This window comes from Dromiciops gliroides, chromosome 5 (assembly GCF_019393635.1).
Source record: "Dromiciops gliroides isolate mDroGli1 chromosome 5, mDroGli1.pri, whole genome shotgun sequence".
Taxonomy (NCBI): Eukaryota; Metazoa; Chordata; class Mammalia; order Microbiotheria; family Microbiotheriidae; genus Dromiciops; species Dromiciops gliroides.
Genome location: NC_057865.1, coordinates 155,977,313 through 155,996,162, shown reverse-complemented (window position 1 = coordinate 155,996,162; position 18,850 = coordinate 155,977,313). Strand labels below are relative to the sequence as shown.

General features: G+C 35.4%; 1 protein-coding gene across 4 annotated transcripts in view; it reads left to right on the top strand.

The window, feature by feature from the left end:
- CACNA2D1 (calcium voltage-gated channel auxiliary subunit alpha2delta 1) overlaps nt 1–18,850 on the top strand; it is a 720,406-nt gene that overhangs the window by 124,949 nt on the left and 576,607 nt on the right. For all 4 annotated transcript variants that reach the window (XM_043965811.1, XM_043965813.1, XM_043965810.1 and 1 more), the window contains exon 2: nt 3,263–3,344. In XM_043965811.1, the coding sequence (XP_043821746.1) occupies nt 3,263–3,344 (82 nt within the window). The remainder of the gene's footprint in view (nt 1–3,262; nt 3,345–18,850) is intronic.

Here is an 18,850-nt window from a genome sequence, read left to right as displayed (position 1 = left end):
GCCCAGAGAGGTAAAATAACTTCTGCTTCAGGTCACATACCTTATTTGTGGCAGAGTAATCTTGAACTTTGATCATATGATGCTCTTTCTTCTGTGATTATTCTATATCTCTGAATGAAAATTAGAACTAGGATGGATCTTTGAATTTATATGATCTCCATCACTTTAATTTTCAATGCATTTGTACCTTTATTTTGTAATTCTCTTTCCTTTTTTCAGTGGGAATTTTTGACAAAAAAGGGGCCAGAAGGGGCCTGAATTGCTTTTCAGGCAAAATAATGATACTTCAATGAATATTAGTTGCGATGATGTGCTTACTTGGGATCAGATGTAACCTTTTGATTACATCTTATATTAATTCCTTTTTGCATTGTTGTTCATCCTTTGTTTTTGAAGAGGATCAATGACATCATGGGGTGATGTTTTGACTTGTGCATGAATTAGATTTAACCGAGGCAGAGCTGAACAAAGTCATTAGCCTCATTTTTTTTTCAGAGTCATTGAAGTCTAATAGCAAGACAAATATCATGATGACTGGCAGTTGATCAAGTTTTGCATTAATCAAAATTTTAGACCCAAGTTAAATTTATTTCTATATAAGCCTATTCAGGTTTTTTATTTTCCAACCAAATGGATTTCAAAAATTCTTCCTTTCTCTATGATCCTGGGAACCGCGGAGGAACATAATCAACCTGAAATTAACCTCTGACTAAACAGATCATATCCAGGGAGGCAAGCTCTCATGTCTGTCTTTCAAGCATGCCATATGATTGATTGTAACTACTTAAGAATATGAGGTAGTGGATACATAAGAACCTGGTTGCTTTCATCAGTCTAACTTAAGATGACTACCACTACCAACTCAAAATGTAATTTATGAGTTATATAAATTTTTTGAAAAATAGACAAAATTACTTTTCCTAAAAAAAAGTATGCTAGGCATATAGATTAATGCTTATAACATAGCTGAGATTAAATATACAAATCATCATGAATACCACTAAATGATATTGTAGTATATGAAAAAATTATGAACATTTTTTACTTAATTCTTCTAACTTGCTCACTTTACTTTCCTTTTTAAATAATCTTTCAATCCTGCCATTTTCTCAATTTTATTTTCTTTGATTTTTTCACCTGCTTTTCTGCTAATGTATCTATGTATAATTCTCACTGAAATCATCATATTCTTCCTAATTTTGTAAGTTCATCTCCAAGTTTTACTGTTTTTATCCTATATCTAATTCAAATATTTGTCTTATTTTCAGTTATTTTATCTCTTTTATAATTTCATCCATGAACTCTTTGGCATATATTTAACTCTTTCTTGCTATTTTAACATTTTTTTCAAACTATAATTTCTTAAGTAACTAATTTCTCCAGGAATTCTATTTCCTGATTTTTTCCTCTTGAAAATTTTACCTATTTGAAGAAACGACTAGTATTTTCTCTATAATCTACACTTGTTTATCTATGTGTGAGTCATCCATAATACATATTTAATCCCAGAATCATTTCCCTTGCCTTTTGTTATCTTGCCACATACTAATTAGTATGTGTGTGGGAGTGGAAGTAAATTTTTAGCCCTAATCTCATGAAACAAAAAGAAAGGGATTTCAAACTACTATTGATACAAAAATGTAGAATTCATTTCAAATTCAGCAAAAATAGACTGAATTATGAGGAGAAAATAGACATGTAAATCTAGCATTCCATATATGTGACTGACAAAATAATCATAGAGCTACTGACATTAGCAATGGCTCTATGAGTTGTTGCTAGTCTTCTCAAATAGGTAAAAGTTTCATGAGAAAAAAAGTCAGCATTCCTGGGAAAGTAATGTCTGTTGATTTTCGGACATTTTTCTTAAATGTAGATGTGTATTATAAGCCTATCACAAAAATATCTCACATATACAATAATTATAGAATGTATCCACCTTATAGTAATAATTATAATTATACTTTATATTTTGAGTAACATTTTATTTATTTCTCAAAGAAGTTTCACATAGCATATTTTATCATTGACTCATGTCAGACCTGTGAGGTAGACATTGTTATTCCCATCTTTGTGATGAATGAGCTGGAAGTTAAGTGATGTTAAAAAAAAGGATAAGAGACTTCTACTAAGCCATACTGCTCCTAAGTAGAAGAGTAGTGACTGATACTTAGGTTTTTGGACTCCTAGAGGTTTTTTTTTTTTAAATCTAGGAGGCTTACATGAATATCCTCTAAGTACAGCTAAAAATGCCTACATCTATTGCTTTTAAATTTAAACTGAAATAGAATGAATGGCCTTTGATAAATTCTGTGCAATGCCTAAAACATTGTGGACTCAATAAAAATTAGGTACTTGAGGTTTTATGCTTGTTTTCTTTTTCTGTATGTCTTGGAATCAGGACATCTAAGTTCTACAGCTCCCATCACTACTTTTTTTCGTCTTTTTCTTCTTCTTTTTCCTTTTTTGTGAGACAATTGGGGTTAAGTGACTTGCCCAGAGTCACACAGCTAGTGAGTGTTAAGTGTCTGAGGTCAGATTTGAACTCAGGTCCTCCTGACTCCAGGGCTGATGCTCTATCCACTGTGCCACCTAGCTGCCCTAGCTCCCATCACTACTCACACTTGCCATATAACCTTGGCAAAATCACTTTAAATAGTCTTAGTTTCTCATCTGAAAATTAAGGGAGAAGGATTTATTAAATGTTTAGTATATGCTAGGCACTATGCTAAGCATATTGCAAATATATTATCTTATTTGATCCTCATAATAATCCTGTGAAGTGCATACAATTATTATCCGAGTTGAGAAAATTGAGATAGACAAAGCCCTGACTTGGCCTGAGTCACACAGCTGGTAAGTTTATGAGGCCAGATTTCATCTTAGGTCTTCCCAACTCCAGGCCTAGGATTCTATCCCCTGGGTTGGATTGTATGATTTCTAAGATCCTTCTCTACCTCCAAAATCCTATGGTTCTGTGATTCTAAGCTATTCCCCAACTTCATTGATTCTGAGCTATTTTTGAATCTTTACAGAATAACCTGCAAACAAACAAGCCAATACTTATGTAATTAGAGGGGAGGGTGAAGGAAGCAAAGAGGGAAAAGAAAGTCTATTGAAAATAGATTCCTTTCCATATCAAGGGGACTTGAGGATCGATCTGCCACATAGTATAAACTGTCAGCTTCTATTTGCATTTGTGAACTTCACAGTCAATTGCCATTGATCTGATGGGACATTCTTTCTCTTTTCTCATCTGCAGCATTAAGTCATGGGTGGATAAGATGCAAGATGAACTTGTCACACTGGCAAGGACAGCAAGTGGAGTGACTCAACTTCGAGATGTAAGTTACAATCAAAAGATGAACTCATTGGGAAAACTGAAATTGTCAAAGCTGATGGCATACTTCATCAAGATCTGTAATTTATTTGTTCTGACAAATGAGCGAGTTCTACAGGAGCTAAAGCATATAATGTTCATTTGCTTTAGTATCTAAATAAAGGAAACTTTTGTTTGCTCTTATAGTACTTGCTTACATCTTTTAGACATAAGGGGGAAGGAAAGGAAGATGTGGGAAAAGTAGAAAGGTAGAAAAGACTCCACATTATGAAGGGCTTAAGTGGCAAACAGAAAATTTTATATTTGATCCAGGAGGTAACAGAGTCACTGAAATTTATTGAATGAGAGTATGGGGAGATTGACATGGTGAGACCTGCACTTTAGGAAAATCAATTTCACTTAGGAATTATGTCTTATTATTATAATTCATAGTAACACAGTTTCTCACAAGTATGAAGAAAGATCTATAGGGGCCAAATTTTAATTGGGGAGTGTTAATTAGGCAGGTCTTGACAATATTGGGGCAAGGAAGATTAACTGTCTCTTTCAAAAACAGAACAGGGTTTATTAACAAGAACGAACTTAAAACACAAGTAAGATTAGTAGAATTAAAGACAAGGGAAAAAGGGAATGGAGAAAGGAAAATTATATGACCTACAATCACACCACCACCCAGAGCTCAGCAGAGCACATAGCTGCGTCCCATCTCTCTCCAGCTCATACACCAGAGTGGTGAATCTCTCCTCCCTTCTCCTTACCTCCCTCACAGGAAACAGGGCAGCCACACACACAGCCTGAAGCTAATTGGCTGGCAGCCCTGATTGACAGAATTAACAGGCAGTTGTAGAAGGGCCAGCCTTCCAGCTTCTGCATGCTGAAGGTCACCTGACTGCCCTCACCCAGCTTCCCATCATTATAATTTGGCCAGGCCCACGTAGGCATCCGGCCCGGCACCTGAGCCCGGCCATGGCATGCCGGGCCTTCTAAATCACAATTCTTTACAGATGAAAACATAATTTTTGAAGGAATCTGTTAGAAATTAATTCATACATAGGGGCAGCTAGGTGGCACAGTGGATAGAGCACCGGCCATGGAGTTGGGAGGATCTGAGTTCAAATCTGACCTCAGACACTTACTAGCTGTGTGACCCTGGGCAAGGCACTTAAAAGCCACTGCCCCGCAAAACAAACAAACAAACAAACAAAACTTAAAAAAAAAACCAAAACAACAAAGTAGTCATCTTAAGTGCCTATTCTGTTTCACCGATGTTGTCTGGGTTATGTTTTACTAAAACAATACACAATACACTTTTCAGATTATTTTTCAATAATCTGTCAGAATTAATAAAAATGTATTCTTGTGTACCATGAGAACATGACTATATAAAAAGGTGACATGGTACACAAATGAATGTTTGTATTTGGTAATACAAAGTGCACAAACACATATTCCATGAAAACAAATGAGTAAAAAAAAAAAATAAAAGATTTCAGATTGTCTTGCAAAGTCTCCCTTAGAACTCCTGACAAAATTTTTATTTAACAAACCTATGGTCAAATGCAACAAGCAGAGGATGACATTGGAAAGGAAAACTTCCAAAAAAACTATAAGTACCTAGCAAAAAATAAATGTCAGTTAGCAAGGGAATTATAACAACTGTAAGAAGAAACAAGAATTTATATATGTGTGTGTGTGTGTGTGTGTGTATATATATATATACATATATATACATATATATATACACATACACACACATACACACATACATACATATATACACATTTATCTACACATATGTATGTATATATAAATATATATAAATAATATTAGAAACTATGAAAGAATGTAGTAAAACATGCAAAGAATTTGATTGGTCGCCTGTGAAGAGGTCAGATCAAGCTGTCATGGAGACTGAGTAGCACAGAAATGCCAGTAAACATGAATAAATTTATATATAGTGATCCTTGACTGAGTCAAGTACATGCAAACATTTGAAAAGAAGTTTCATGGACGGTTCAATGAACAGGTGAATGTATAATTGTCATTGTATCAAATTCTTATATTTTAAAAATGGATAAGTCATTTCTGTCCATAAAGACAAAATTGGAAAGGCTGAAATGCCAATTGAGTGAATAAATGTTTTCAGAAGAAATGCATGCATCAACCTGGCTAATGTGGAAATGTTTGCATGACTGCTCATGTATAGCTTATATTGAATTGTTTGAGTTCTTGGGTGGGGGGAGGGAGGGAGGAAGAGAATTTGGAACACAAAGCCTTAAATTTTTTTTTTATGTCAAAATTTGTATTTACATGTAATTTAGGAAAATAAATTTCTAAAATGAAAAAAAAATAAATGCATGCATCAAATTTGAAATCTGGGCAAAGATTGCAGATAACAGTTACAGAATATTTCTCAGACAAATTGAATTAGCAGTAAGCAAAGCTGATATGTTTCTTGTCATGTTATAGGCCCAACCAGAAAGCCAAGTGGGTGGGGAAATTCAGAGAGAAATCTGGAGATCAGTGACAAGAAGAACAAAGGATGCATCTAGTTACATATATGGAATTATGATTGTGATTAGCTTCTATTTGCTTCTTTCTGTGTTGGGGCATGATGAATTTCTGTCAGATCCAGGTGACTGAGCAGATTGAATCATTGTTTTGAGAGAAAAGACAGAAATAATATTCTAAATATCTTGGCTTGTTCAAGAGTACCCTGTAATTGAGTTTTTAGCACAGTGTACTTGTAGGGGCAGTCAGTAAGCATTTATTAAGTGCCTACCATGTACCAAGCACTATGCTAACCTATAGGCATACAAAAAGATGCAAAAGACATTCCCTCTTCTCACAGAACCCACAACCTAACGGGAGGACAATAAGCAACCAAATATGTACCAACAAGCTATATCCAGGATAAATAGGAAATAATTAAGAGAGCAAAGGCACTAGTAATTGGGATAGGCTTCCTGTAGAACAGAAATGTCAAACTATATTCTAAACTATATTCTCAAGTGTGACACTAACCAGATTAAAATGTTTTATTTAGGACAGACTAGACAACATTAGCCTCATTTCCTTTTTTTATTTTTAACATTTTTTTATTATTTTAATTTTAGACTTTTATTTTTAAAAATCAATGTTTCTAAATGAATGTTTTATTGATGCTTTGTGGTTTTTAATATAATCATTTCTAAATGCAACTTCCCTGTTCTCCCCTTTTCCCATGTGACATTTAAAATCTTATGTGTGTGTCCTTACCTTCCCCCACCTCCACCACCACCACCCCCTCCCCCAGTGTATGTGTGGGGGGAAACTAGCTAAGATTTACTTATAAATTAGAAACTTCAGCAACAGTGTTTGGGCCTTAAGCATTTATTAAAGTATATTAGAAATTAGTAAAGATAGAACACGTGGAGTTGAGAAAGATAGCCAAAGCCTATCTACCTTAGGGTCCAGAATTGACTCCTTCTTTCCTCAGCCACCAACCCAAGACTCTGGAAGGAAAGAGGCCAGAGCCATGGAGCCAGCCTCCCTTCTTACTTCCTGTCCCCCTCCCCCAGAAGGGGAGGTCCTTCAAGCTGATTGGTTGAGGGTGGTCTCCTGTTGATATGTAGTTCACAGCCTCTGAGAACAACACCCCACTCAGGGCCAGCCAGGTGTGGTCTCACTTTAATCAACCTTAAGTAGGTTCTCAGTCAGTCTCACCCAATTCAATCAGTTCTAAATCAATCTCCAGGTGGGGCCTTTGGACATCTGCCAAATCCCATGAACATGCACTTGAAACAAAATTATTTTATTTGGGGGGGGGGACAATCAGGGTTAAGTGACTTGTGCAGGGTCACACAGCTAATAAGTGTCTGAGGCCTGATTAGAACTCAGGTCCTCCTGACTCCAGGGCCAGTGTTCTATCCACTGTGCCACTTAACTGCCCCAACAAATAGAATTCTTATCCAAATAAACAAGTGACACAGAAACCAGGTCTGACAGCGTTATGAGACTTTTTATAACTACACTTCCTTAGCTCAACAAGTAGAGGCAAGAAGATTTCTTTATTTTTCCTGTATTTCTTTGAATTCCCAATTTGTTTGGTTATCTCACCCCACCCCCAATTAATAGAAATTATATTGTTTCTAGATTTCTGCTAGCACAAAAGTTCTTTTATAAATATTTTTGTTTATATGTAAAGTTTGTTTCTGCCTTTTATTCTCTTGGGGTGTAGAGAATTTAGTGACTTTTCTCACATAATTTACCCAAAAACTATTGTTTTATTTTTTGTTTTATTATTTTTAAAGTTTTCTAAAAATTATTGAACTAATTTGTAGCACCACCAGCAGTATATTAGTGTTTCTTTTCCTGTAACCAGCTTCTCTAGATTTTACTGTTTTTTTTTCTCCTTAATCATCTTCCAATTTCCTGGGTGTAAATTAAAACTTCACAGTTGATTTTTACTTCACTTTCTTGTTACTAGTGATTCGGAGTTATCTTTTATAGTGTTGTTGATATTTTATTCTTTTGAAAGCTATTCATATCCTTTACTATTTATATATTGGGGGAAATGGTTCTTGGTATTATATACTGGTGTTCTTTATATATCTCATTTATCAGCCTTTTATCAAATATATTTGAAGTAAAGATATTTTTCCACCAGAAATTGTTCTTGGTTGACAGAGTCATGAGATTAGTAGATCAGAGCAATCCTGTGGATGGCACATTACTCAAGTTCCAACAGATTATTCATGTCATTCTTGGGGTCAAGATGGAGAAAAAAGAGGCTAACACAGTACAATTAGGTCAACTTGGAATAGGTTGAATATCTGGAATCGAGGTGTTTTAATATCCAATAAAGAAGATTGTAAATGTGAGAGGGAACTGTCTTTGGTCTCCTGACATCCAACTATTTCAACAATGATGTGATAAAGCAATAGGAGGTATTTTTGTCAAATGTGTGGGTGACAGAAGGTTGAGAAGTACAGCTAACATTTTAGAGGATATGTCATATAAAAAGATCTCAATAGTATCTAATGAATGAATCGAATATGATGAAATTTGACAGAGATAAATTAAAAGGCCTATATTCTGGGTTCCCCAAATCCACCTTATTGGTGGATTGAGGTAGCTATAGATAGACATCAATGTCTATGAAACAATTTGGGGGTTTCAGTGGACTGCCTGTTCAATATGTTTGAATAATGTGATATGGCTGTCTAAAATAAATTATGCTTTCCTGTGCTGCACAGAGAAGATTATCTTATTTTCTTTTTTTTTTTGTTAGGCAATTGGGGTTAAGTGACTTGCCCAGGGTCACACAGCTAGTAAGTGTTAAGTGTCTGAGGCCAGATTGGAACTCAGGTACTCTTGACTCCAGGGCCGGTGCTCTATCCACTGTGCCACCTAGCTGCCCCGATTATCTTTCAAAATGCAGAAAGTAAAAAGTTCTACTGTGATAGGTGGATAGATCGCCAGGCTTTGGAGTCAGGAGGACCTGAGTTCAAATTTGACTTCAGATACTTACTAGCTGTGTGACTCTGGGCAAGTCACTTCACTTTGTTTGCCTCAGTTTCCTCATCTATAAAATGAGCTGGAGAAGGAAAAAGCAAAACACCCTAATATCTTTCCCAAGAAAAACCCAAATAGGGTCACAAAGAGAGACACAACTGAAACAACTGAACAACAAGAACAAAAACAACTCTGTCCCAGTCAGACCATACCTGTAGTATTGTATTTTCTGACAAATTTAGGAACAACATTGAAAAATCAGAGCATTTTGAGAAAAGAGCATGGAGATATATAGTATGTTAGTTCTCTCTCCCCAGCTTCAGGGATGTTGTAAGAGGGGATTATTAAGGGGTAAAATTTACTCTCTGAGGTCCCTCCTTTGATTCTGCCATAAACTCTCCTTTTGTAAAGCTATTTGTTATTCATGGGGGCAATTGATTTGCTCCATGTTTCTTCTGTAATAATTATAGGAATTTACTCCCAATTAAGGTAAGGAAGTCTGTAGTGGTTCCCTTATTGTTGGGTGTGGGAGCTGTGCCACTAACTAAAGGGAATTTGGCCTAGAAAGAGGAAACATGCCTGGAAGGGGGAAAGGGGAAGGGCAGGAACTGAGAGAAGGAACAGAAGTCTCAGCCAAGAGACTTCAGATATCTCATTAGCCTAGAGGGTTGGGCAGAGATTGGGAAGTGTAGTCTAAACCTGGAGAATAGCCAGAAAAACAGCATGCTGGGAGGAACCCAAGGAGTCAGCCTTATGATGGTTTTTCTCATGAATAATTTTGACCTGAGGCATCATTTTATAGGGGTATGAACAGGATATATTCCTGGGACATTCTGCTGAGTCTGTGTCACTTTGGGCCAGGGCAGTTTGGGTTCAAATAAGTATTGTGATTTGCCGAAAGAGAGAGATTATAGCCTAACATAACCTTTTATATAGTGGCCAGTATTCTTTTTCAATCATAATAGCAAATATTTATGTAGTACTCTAAGGTTTACAAAGTGCTTCACATGTATTAGCTTATTTTATCCTCACAGAAACCCCGGGAAATAGGGGATATTATTATCATCCCAATTTTATGAATGGGGAAATCGAGGCAAATAGACGTTAAGAGACTCACTCAGGATCACACAGCTAGTCAGTGTTTGAACCTGTTTTTCAATTCTTTTTTTTTTTTTTAGTGAGGCAATTGGGGTTAAGTGACTTGCCCAGGGTCACACAGCTAGTAAGTGTTAAGTGTCTGAGGCTGGATTTGAACTCAGGTACTCCTGACTCAAGGGCCACTGCTTTATCCACTGTACCACCTAGCTGCCCCCAAATTATCCTTTTAAAATGGCAGTTTCCTACACAAAATCTTTAGTAGGTTCCTTCAGTCTGTAGGAAGAATTAATGATTTCTTCGCTTGATATTTAAAGCTTTCCACAATCTACCTCAAAGGCACAAAGAGGGAATGGAAAGAGAGCTTCTTTAGAAGCCAGAGAACCGTGGCTTCTGGAAAAGCAAACTCTTAAGCGTTTAAGCTCCACTACATGCTAGATATGGGACTTTAGACAAGTATGTTGACCTGTATGATCCTTAGTTTTCTAATATGCAAAATGGTTGGAATGGAAAACCTCTGAAATTCCTTTTGTCTCTAAACAGTGTGTGTTTGTGTGTTTATGTATGTGTTTATATGTATTTACATATGTATATACATCCACATATATTTACTACAAATTATAATATGTTCTATGCAATACATTATATATAATAATATGAATATTATAGTAAATATATTTACTTTACATCTTTATTTTATTTCAATCCCCTCATTTACTTTATACACCAGCTAAGAAGGACAACTAGCTATTTCTGAATTTTCAGCTTCATTTTCCTGCCTCTTCAACTCTGCAGGCAATTTTCAATACTTGGACTGCACTGTGTGAGTTTATTGGGGTTTTTCTCTGTCTTAAAGGCTTATTTCAGGTATACCATTTTCCCTTCCACATTGCAACTTTCCCCATTGCAGTTTCGATATATAGCTGGTAACCATAAGAAATTTTATGTTAATTCTGGAGGAATTTTGGAGAAGCTGCAGAAGACACAGAAAAAAATTTAGAAACTCAGAAATTCATTATATATACTATTAGTGTGTGTGTGTGTGTGTGTGTGTGTGTGAGAGAGAGAGAGAGAGAGAGAGAGAGAGAGAGAGAGAGAGAGAGAGAGAAGGGCAAGCCAAAATGTTTTAGGCAGATTTGCAAGATCCTGGAAGGGGGCAGAGGTGAAGGGCACTCTATTCCTAACCCTCAAGATGTGTAAGGGATAATTGTAATCTCCTTTGTGAAGCCTTCTTTGATATCCACATTGTAAGTTGTTTTTTTTTTAATCTCCAAAATATTTTGTTTCCTTAGAATGGATCTCTACTTTCCTTTATCACATTCTAACTTGTATTTCTTGTATTTATTTGCATGTATATTACATTCTTCCACATCCATTAAATTGCAAGCTCACTAAAGGGTGAAGTCTGTCTTTTTTAATTTTTTTATTTCTGTGTTTCCTAGCCGAATTGCTTATTAGGTAGTAGATACCTGATAAATGTTCATTGAATCAAAATTTATTTAATATAATGAATAAGTGATAATAAACTGTTGGTAAAAGATTAAGAAATTAGTCTTTAAAATGATAATAACTCAAATAAAATATTAAATCACATACAGTCAAATTATGAGAAGTGGTATCATTTGAAGCTAGGCATAAAGATATAACAGGCATAAGAAATAAGTGACTTGGCTTACCCATCCCTTACTTGTTATCTGTTACTCCTCTAGTGAAGCCCTGGTATACTTTTATCTTAAATTCATAGCTCTTTCAGAAGCCAGTGAATTTAGCATAAGTGCTTAAAACAATTCTTGTCGATTTATTGATTGAGTGATCTGATCCAACTCTTCTATAGCTGTTTGTCTGAGTTGGCTAAAATTTAAGAGTCCGGTCTGGGTAGGCGCCTGAACTGTAGGTGTTTGGTTTTTGAGTCATAGTTTGATGGACAGAAAGTGCCAAAGTCAGGTAGTAAATATCCCCAAAAGGTCAGTTTAGAAGACTAGTCTGTGCTCAACACCTCAGCATACAGTGATTTTCTACATATAATAAATAGATACATTTCATAATCATTTTAATTAGAGCCCAGACTGACAAAATTATAATAACAAAGGAGTTTCTCACCGGAACTCATCATCTTCTGCCCTATTCCTCAAAGGAACATTTCTAATTATACAGACATACAGACAGTCATCCAGTATGATTAGGGTAAATGTCCTGGTGAGGCACCCTTTACTTGCTTAATGATGGCTCAGTGCCTTTTTACCTTTCCCAATCTTTCAATTCCATAATTTGTTCTCTGCTCCCTGTAGGTTTTTCTAGATGACTAATATAATAATTTTTGGTTATACTGCCGTTTACTAACAATGCATTGTTTCCCTTTTCCTTAATAAGATATTTTAGATTTTAATAAAATCTCCATTGTCTAAAAGCAGGAATTTCAAGATCCTTGGCCAATTGGTGAAGAAGATATTTTAATGCCTTATTGTTCACAACATGTAGATGGGCACCTACTGGTAGTACAAAAAACAATGGAGATGTAGAAGGTCTCCAAAACTGACAAAATTAGGGGGGAAGGTGGGAAACGATTTCTTTGCTCTTTTTAAAAATTTAAGTTTAGAGGGTCTAGCTAATAAAGAAAATTGTCTCACCATTGAGGGAGGGGTGAGTTACTGAGGAAAATCAACATTTAAGCCATAATTGGGAAAACAAAGACAATGGCATGCAATAATGGTCAGGTACAAATCAAGGGAATGGCAAAGACTTCAGGAGTACTAGGAAGTTAGAGGTCAAGATGAAGCAGGGAATCAAATCTGGATAGTCAGCTTGAGAAGTCCAAGTAAATCCCATGGGTCAGCCAAACATAGAAAAGTCCTAGGAATTGTGACAATGTTTAACTCAGATAGGAAGTCTCATGTACCTTGTAAATCAATGACTGACTTTCCAGGTTAGCTCCAAGCTTGATATTCTAAAGACTGCTGTAGTGTGGCAAGAAATCACTTCCGAAATAGCCTAATTCTTGTGAATTGCTAGAATAAGTTTTTTAGAATTGGAAGGAACTACTACAGCCCCTTCGTTTTATAGATAAGGAAATAAGGCCTACAGAGTTTAATGTGACTTGTCCAAGATTAGACATCTAGTATTTGATGTAGGTCAGGGAAAGAGAGGATACTTTTGAGATTCTTATTTTGTGTGTATGTATGTGTGTGTGTGTGTGTGTGTGTGTGTGTGTGTGTATCTAAAATGGAGAGAACTTTAGGATTACTTCATATATTAAATAATATTGTTCCTCATTCATTTGAATAGGAATTCTATTGTATCTATTGAGAGAAATGAGTATTTCTGTCCTGTATTAATAGACAATTATTGAATTAGAACTAAGCTTTTTCCTTTTCCTTTCCTCATTTAGAAATCAGTCCCTGTAGGTATATTTGAAGTACAAGGCTCATAATGAGATGAAACCTTGGGCAAAAGTGACCCAACTGAAAAACCCAGATCTGTTCAAAAGGTAAAGACATTTTAGTCTAGGTGAATTGATAGATTCTAGCCCATTGTGTTTTACTCAGACAGGTTTGGGGAAAAAGTAGATTCCCCTTTTGTCTAAATTACCCTAGGTTGGGTGATATGGATATAGATAAATCTCTTTCACCAAGACTGAGTGATCAGAGCTCCTTAGAATAAGCCCACCTCTCACAATATTAATTACTTGGTTTTTTTGTTTATTTGTTTTGGTGAGGCAATTGGGGTTAAGTGACTCGCCCAGGGTCACACAGCTAGGACATGTTAAGTGTCTGAGGCTGGATTTGAACTCAGGTCCTCCTGAATCCAGGGCCAGTGCTCTATCCACTGCACCACCTAGCTGCCCCTCTCTCATTACTTATTAACCAATCAGAGTTGATTGTCATCCTCAGGAACACCCATTCTTCTCAGGGTATTTAAGCATTGAGTGGGTTCCACGAAGGTCTTTGGTGTTTGAGAGTATCACTGACCCCTTTTATTAATTATTGCTAGCATGATTAATGCAATGATTACTTACTCACAAACAATGTCTCTCAAACTTTTCATATGTCACACTATTAAATAATAATTTCTCAGTAGATAAATTAATTAGTGGAAAATACATTAATGGTAAATAGAAATGCTGCATTACTATTTGGATAATATTGCTTTAAAACATTGAAAACACAAATATTTAATCTTGTGAATTTTTATTTGGATACCTTTTTAGTTCCCTGTAATACCTTTCTCATTTTCCAGAAATTTTTCCTTCCTATATTTTGAAAAGGTGAAACTAAATACAAGGTTGCTATCTTTGATGATACTATTGCCATTTCAGTGAAAGCTATAAATAAATTAAAGCCTTGTCACCAATTATGCAGATTCAATTCATGAAAATTTCATAGTTTGATTCATATTGTTTTCTAAGGAGAACCACAGGGGAAAAGATGAGTCACTTGGAAAGAACAATTGTGTTGCATTCATACTGTTGTACAGAGAAATATTTTTGTATGTATTCATTTAAAACATTGTTATACATGCATTGGAAAGATAAAATTTTGTGTGATTCCACCCCCCTCCCATAGACTCCTCAAATCATAGGAAACAAGGTAAAAGTTAAAAAATGTTTTCATACAGAAATTAAGATTTCAAGGCAAAGTTTTTACAGTACACATACATATATACATACACACATGCATACACATACACACATATGTACATAAATATAAAATGGCATAAGTATTTTGATGAACTTATGGTATCATTTAATTCTAAGATCTTAAAGGAAAAGCAAGTTTCTTTTTTGCTTTTGTATCCATTGTTAACAATAATAATAAACCCTGTGATCTGTTAAAACCAAAGAAATCCCAGGTCCAAAAAGGGGGACCTGGAATGAGATCAGAGCTTGATCATAGTTTAGACAGATTATAGATGCATTTATTGCCTGAGATGGGGCTTGCAAGCTGGAACAGTGAGTCAGTGTTCTCATCTGTTCAAAGAGGAGTTGGAAAAAGTGAGGAATTTATACTTCTTTTAACAAAGGAAAGAGAAAAAAGTGGGAATTTTGGAAGATCCTAGGCAGGAAGCCCCATTCCCAGGGGTGGGGAGGGTGGATCCAGGAAACAAGAGGAATGAGGAATTCCAGGTGTCAGAGCTGTGGTCCTTTGATACATAAATCAGAAGTAATTCTTGGTGATAAGCAGTGCTGTCAGTTCAAGGCTTGAACACAAACAATAAGGTAAGAAGATGTCTCCAAAAAAACATAAAATGGGATGTGTCTGAAAGCTCCATAACCAACAGTTTAGGGGAGTCTTTGAAGATAAGGATGTCTCTTGAAGGTCCATAAACCATCAAATGGGTCAGGGTCTGTTTCAAAGGTGGTATGAACTCAATTGGCTTGAGTTGCTGATTTCTGCACTTCCAGCTAGGTTTATTTTCAGTCACCGCAAAGGATTGTTGGTATGACAAACTACTTTGTATCTTAGCAAATACAACCAGTTCTTATATAACTCTTCTCAGCTGGATAATTGGGGAGTGGGAGTGGGGGTTAAGCAACTCAAGGTAGTTAGTATACCCATTTTAACACCATGATACCTACACCCAGTAGGCACTTAATTTCCTGTGGATTTAATGAGTGAGATTACACTCCAGTTCTGAAACAAAAGAATTAATAGTACCTTCATTATGCCATTTAATTGAGTTAACAAAGTGGCCTAGTGGGTATAATGCTGGATTTTATATCAGCAAGTCCTGAGTTAGAATCCTGCCTCAGACCCTTACTAATAGCATTATTATCACAGGTAGTAACTTAAACTTTCTCAGCCTCTTTCTTCATATATAAAATAAGGACAATAGTGGCATCTACTTAACAATGTTTTTTACAATAACAATCTGTGTTTTCTGAGAATCAAATGAGATTTATATATATATATATATATATATATATATATATATGGGTGTGTGTATTTCTTTGCAAAGAGGGGAAGAGGTAGGTGGGATAATATGGTGATGTAAAAACCAAAAGATATCAGTGGTAACTTAAATATATAAATATTTAATACATATAAATATACATACATCAATTTATCAGAGAATTATTCCATATTACCAAGTTTTCTTTTTAAAAGGGAAAGTAATTAAGCAAAAGAACATATGAAATATTCAATATCCATTGTCTTCCAACTTTGCTATGAAAAAAGAGGTGACTTTTCTTAACTCCACTCCAGGGACAAGTTTGCTCATTTTAATTAAAGAGTTTTCAGTTTCGTTCTCATTTGTTTCCATTTACATTGTTTTAGTCATTACTTATATTATTTTTCTAGTTCTCTCTCACTCAATGCCAATTCACATCCCCCAAGGCTTCCGTAAATTGTTCATAATCATCTGGCACAGTGGATAGAGCATTGGCCTTGTAGTCAGGAGGACCCAAGTTCAAATCCAGCCTCAGACACTTTGACACTTGTAGCTCTGTGACCCTGGGCAAGTCACTTAACCCTGATTGCCTCAAATATCCAGGGCTATCACCAATCACTCTGATGTATATCTTGCCATTGGACCTAGATGGCTCTGGAGAAGAGAGTTAGGCTGGTGACTCTGCACAGCTCTCGTTCAATTAAATCCTATTCACTGCAAGTCATGACATAAACTCCCTGATGTCATTGTTCTCTTCAAAGACAAAGGACAAACAACGACAACAACAATTAATATTCCATCATATTTATATACCATAAATATTTTGCTGCATATAGGGCTGGGTTTTTTTTCTTTCTTTCTTCAACCTTTTTGGTATAAATACCCAGCAGTGGGATCTCTTTGTCAAAGGCATGGAACTTTTTGTGACTTTTAGGAAGCATAATTTCACATTTCTTTCCAAGATGCTTTCCAATTCACAGTTCTATCAACAGTTTGTTGGTATGCCTGTACTCCAGAAGCCCTTCTCACATTGATTTCTCTCTTTTATCATCTCAGCTAATTTACTGAATGTAAAGTCTGAGAGAGATGATTATTTCTCTTATATTAGTAGCCAGTCATTAGAGGGTTTTCCCCCCCATTCTATTTCCTCATTCAGAAATCAGTCCCTTGTAAGTTATTTAGCCAGTCTCTGAAGGACATTGCTGATGAGATTGCCCATATTCCCCCAAATATGTTTGGATCTTGGTAGGACCCCATGTAACTAGAAGACCTTAAAAGGATAATCTAATCTAGGTGGAATTCTTAACCCACCATCTTTTATTACTCACTGATTGGGTGGATCATTCTTGTATAGATTGTCCAGGTCAGCAATGGCTTGAAATGAATCTCTCTTTGTTCATGAATGACATGATCAGTCATATACCTAGCTCCTCATTAGAATAGGCCCATCTCTCATAATATTCATTCTCTCATTAATTGTTAACCAATCAAAGTTCATTGCTACCTGTCCAGAATACCCACTCTTTCAAAGTTATGCACGTGTCAAGAGACCTCCATGAGGGAATTTTGATTCATGAGAGAAAGCCAAATGACCACCATTTTCTTAATTATTTTCTTAATTATTAATAAAAAATACTAATTACCCAGAAGTTGTCTCGCAACTCAATAAACATTTATTAAATATTCTATGCCAGGCAATGTCTGAGGTACTTGAAACCTCAGAGGTATTTTCATTTTCTTTATCAATAAAAGCAGTTTTTCCATTTGGTTGCTAACAATTTGGTTGCCATTCTTTTTTTTTTTTTAATTGTGGTGGTGTTTTTTTATTTGTTTTTTAAATAGTATTTGACCACTTATCCATTAAGGAATGACTGTTGATGACTTGTTCTTGAAGTCAAGCTGGTTCTTTATGATCCCAGTTTCCTTTTCTACACATTTTGTAAATATCTTTTGCATAGTTCATATTAGAATTTTGTCAGAAAAGAATGTCAGATTTATTTGCCTATAGGTGAAGTCTTGATTCTCTTCCTTTTTGAAAAAAAAATTACTATTCTACAGTCCTGTGGTACCTTTCCTATTCTCTATATTTAGCAGTCCTATCTGCCCATTATTTCAGTGCCTGAGTTCATATGGACCCTATGAACTTAAGAAATTGATAAATAGCCTAGAATCATATTGCCCTTTTGTGTTAGAAAGGAGCTTACAGTTGACTGAGGCTAGCCTCATTTTACAGTAAATGGGTTCTGAGAGGGGCAATGTGGTTTGTTCAAGATGACGCAGTTATTTAGTTGAGGAACTGCTGTCTCCCTATTCCAGAACCTTTTCCATTTTACCAGATTGCCTTTATTTTTTGGTTTTCCAATCAAATTCCATTTAATGACATTGAATAAGCTTTACCTCAGGGAAGATAATGTGAAAAATCAACCCACCTCTGCTTCTTTTCATAAGTGGCAAAGAATTGGTGGGGAACATTGAACATATTGAACATTTTCTGATATGCTCTTTTTATTATTTTAATAAGGAATTTCTCTCTGGGAGGAGTGGGTGGACATTAGGAAATAGGTAATATAAAAACAAAATATATAAAAAAATGTTTTTTAATTGAGCTGGAAACTTTTAAAGAAGTATGTCTACCAACAAAAACAAAAAGGGAAGCAAATAAAATGCCATTTTTAAAAAGGCCTTGAAACAAAGATATACAGCATAAAGGAATTAATCAATTCATAGAATTTAAAAATTATTTCAGAATGTTTTCATATCTTATATGCTGTAACTATTTCTCTAAAAGCCTCCCTAAGAAAATGAAAAACTCTCAGAGTGCTGAGCAGAGAAAGGCCAGGGAAAATAATATGATAAAGTTTTATATCTACGGGGAATTACATGGATAAAATCTGTTATTGAAAATCCAGAATTTCATTTTTGAAGATTTGGCAGAATGAATGAGAGTTACTAATAATGCTGTGACCAAAATAGCACCCTGTGTAACAATCGACTCAATGTATTTAGGACTTTTAGGACAAATCTGTCTGCTTT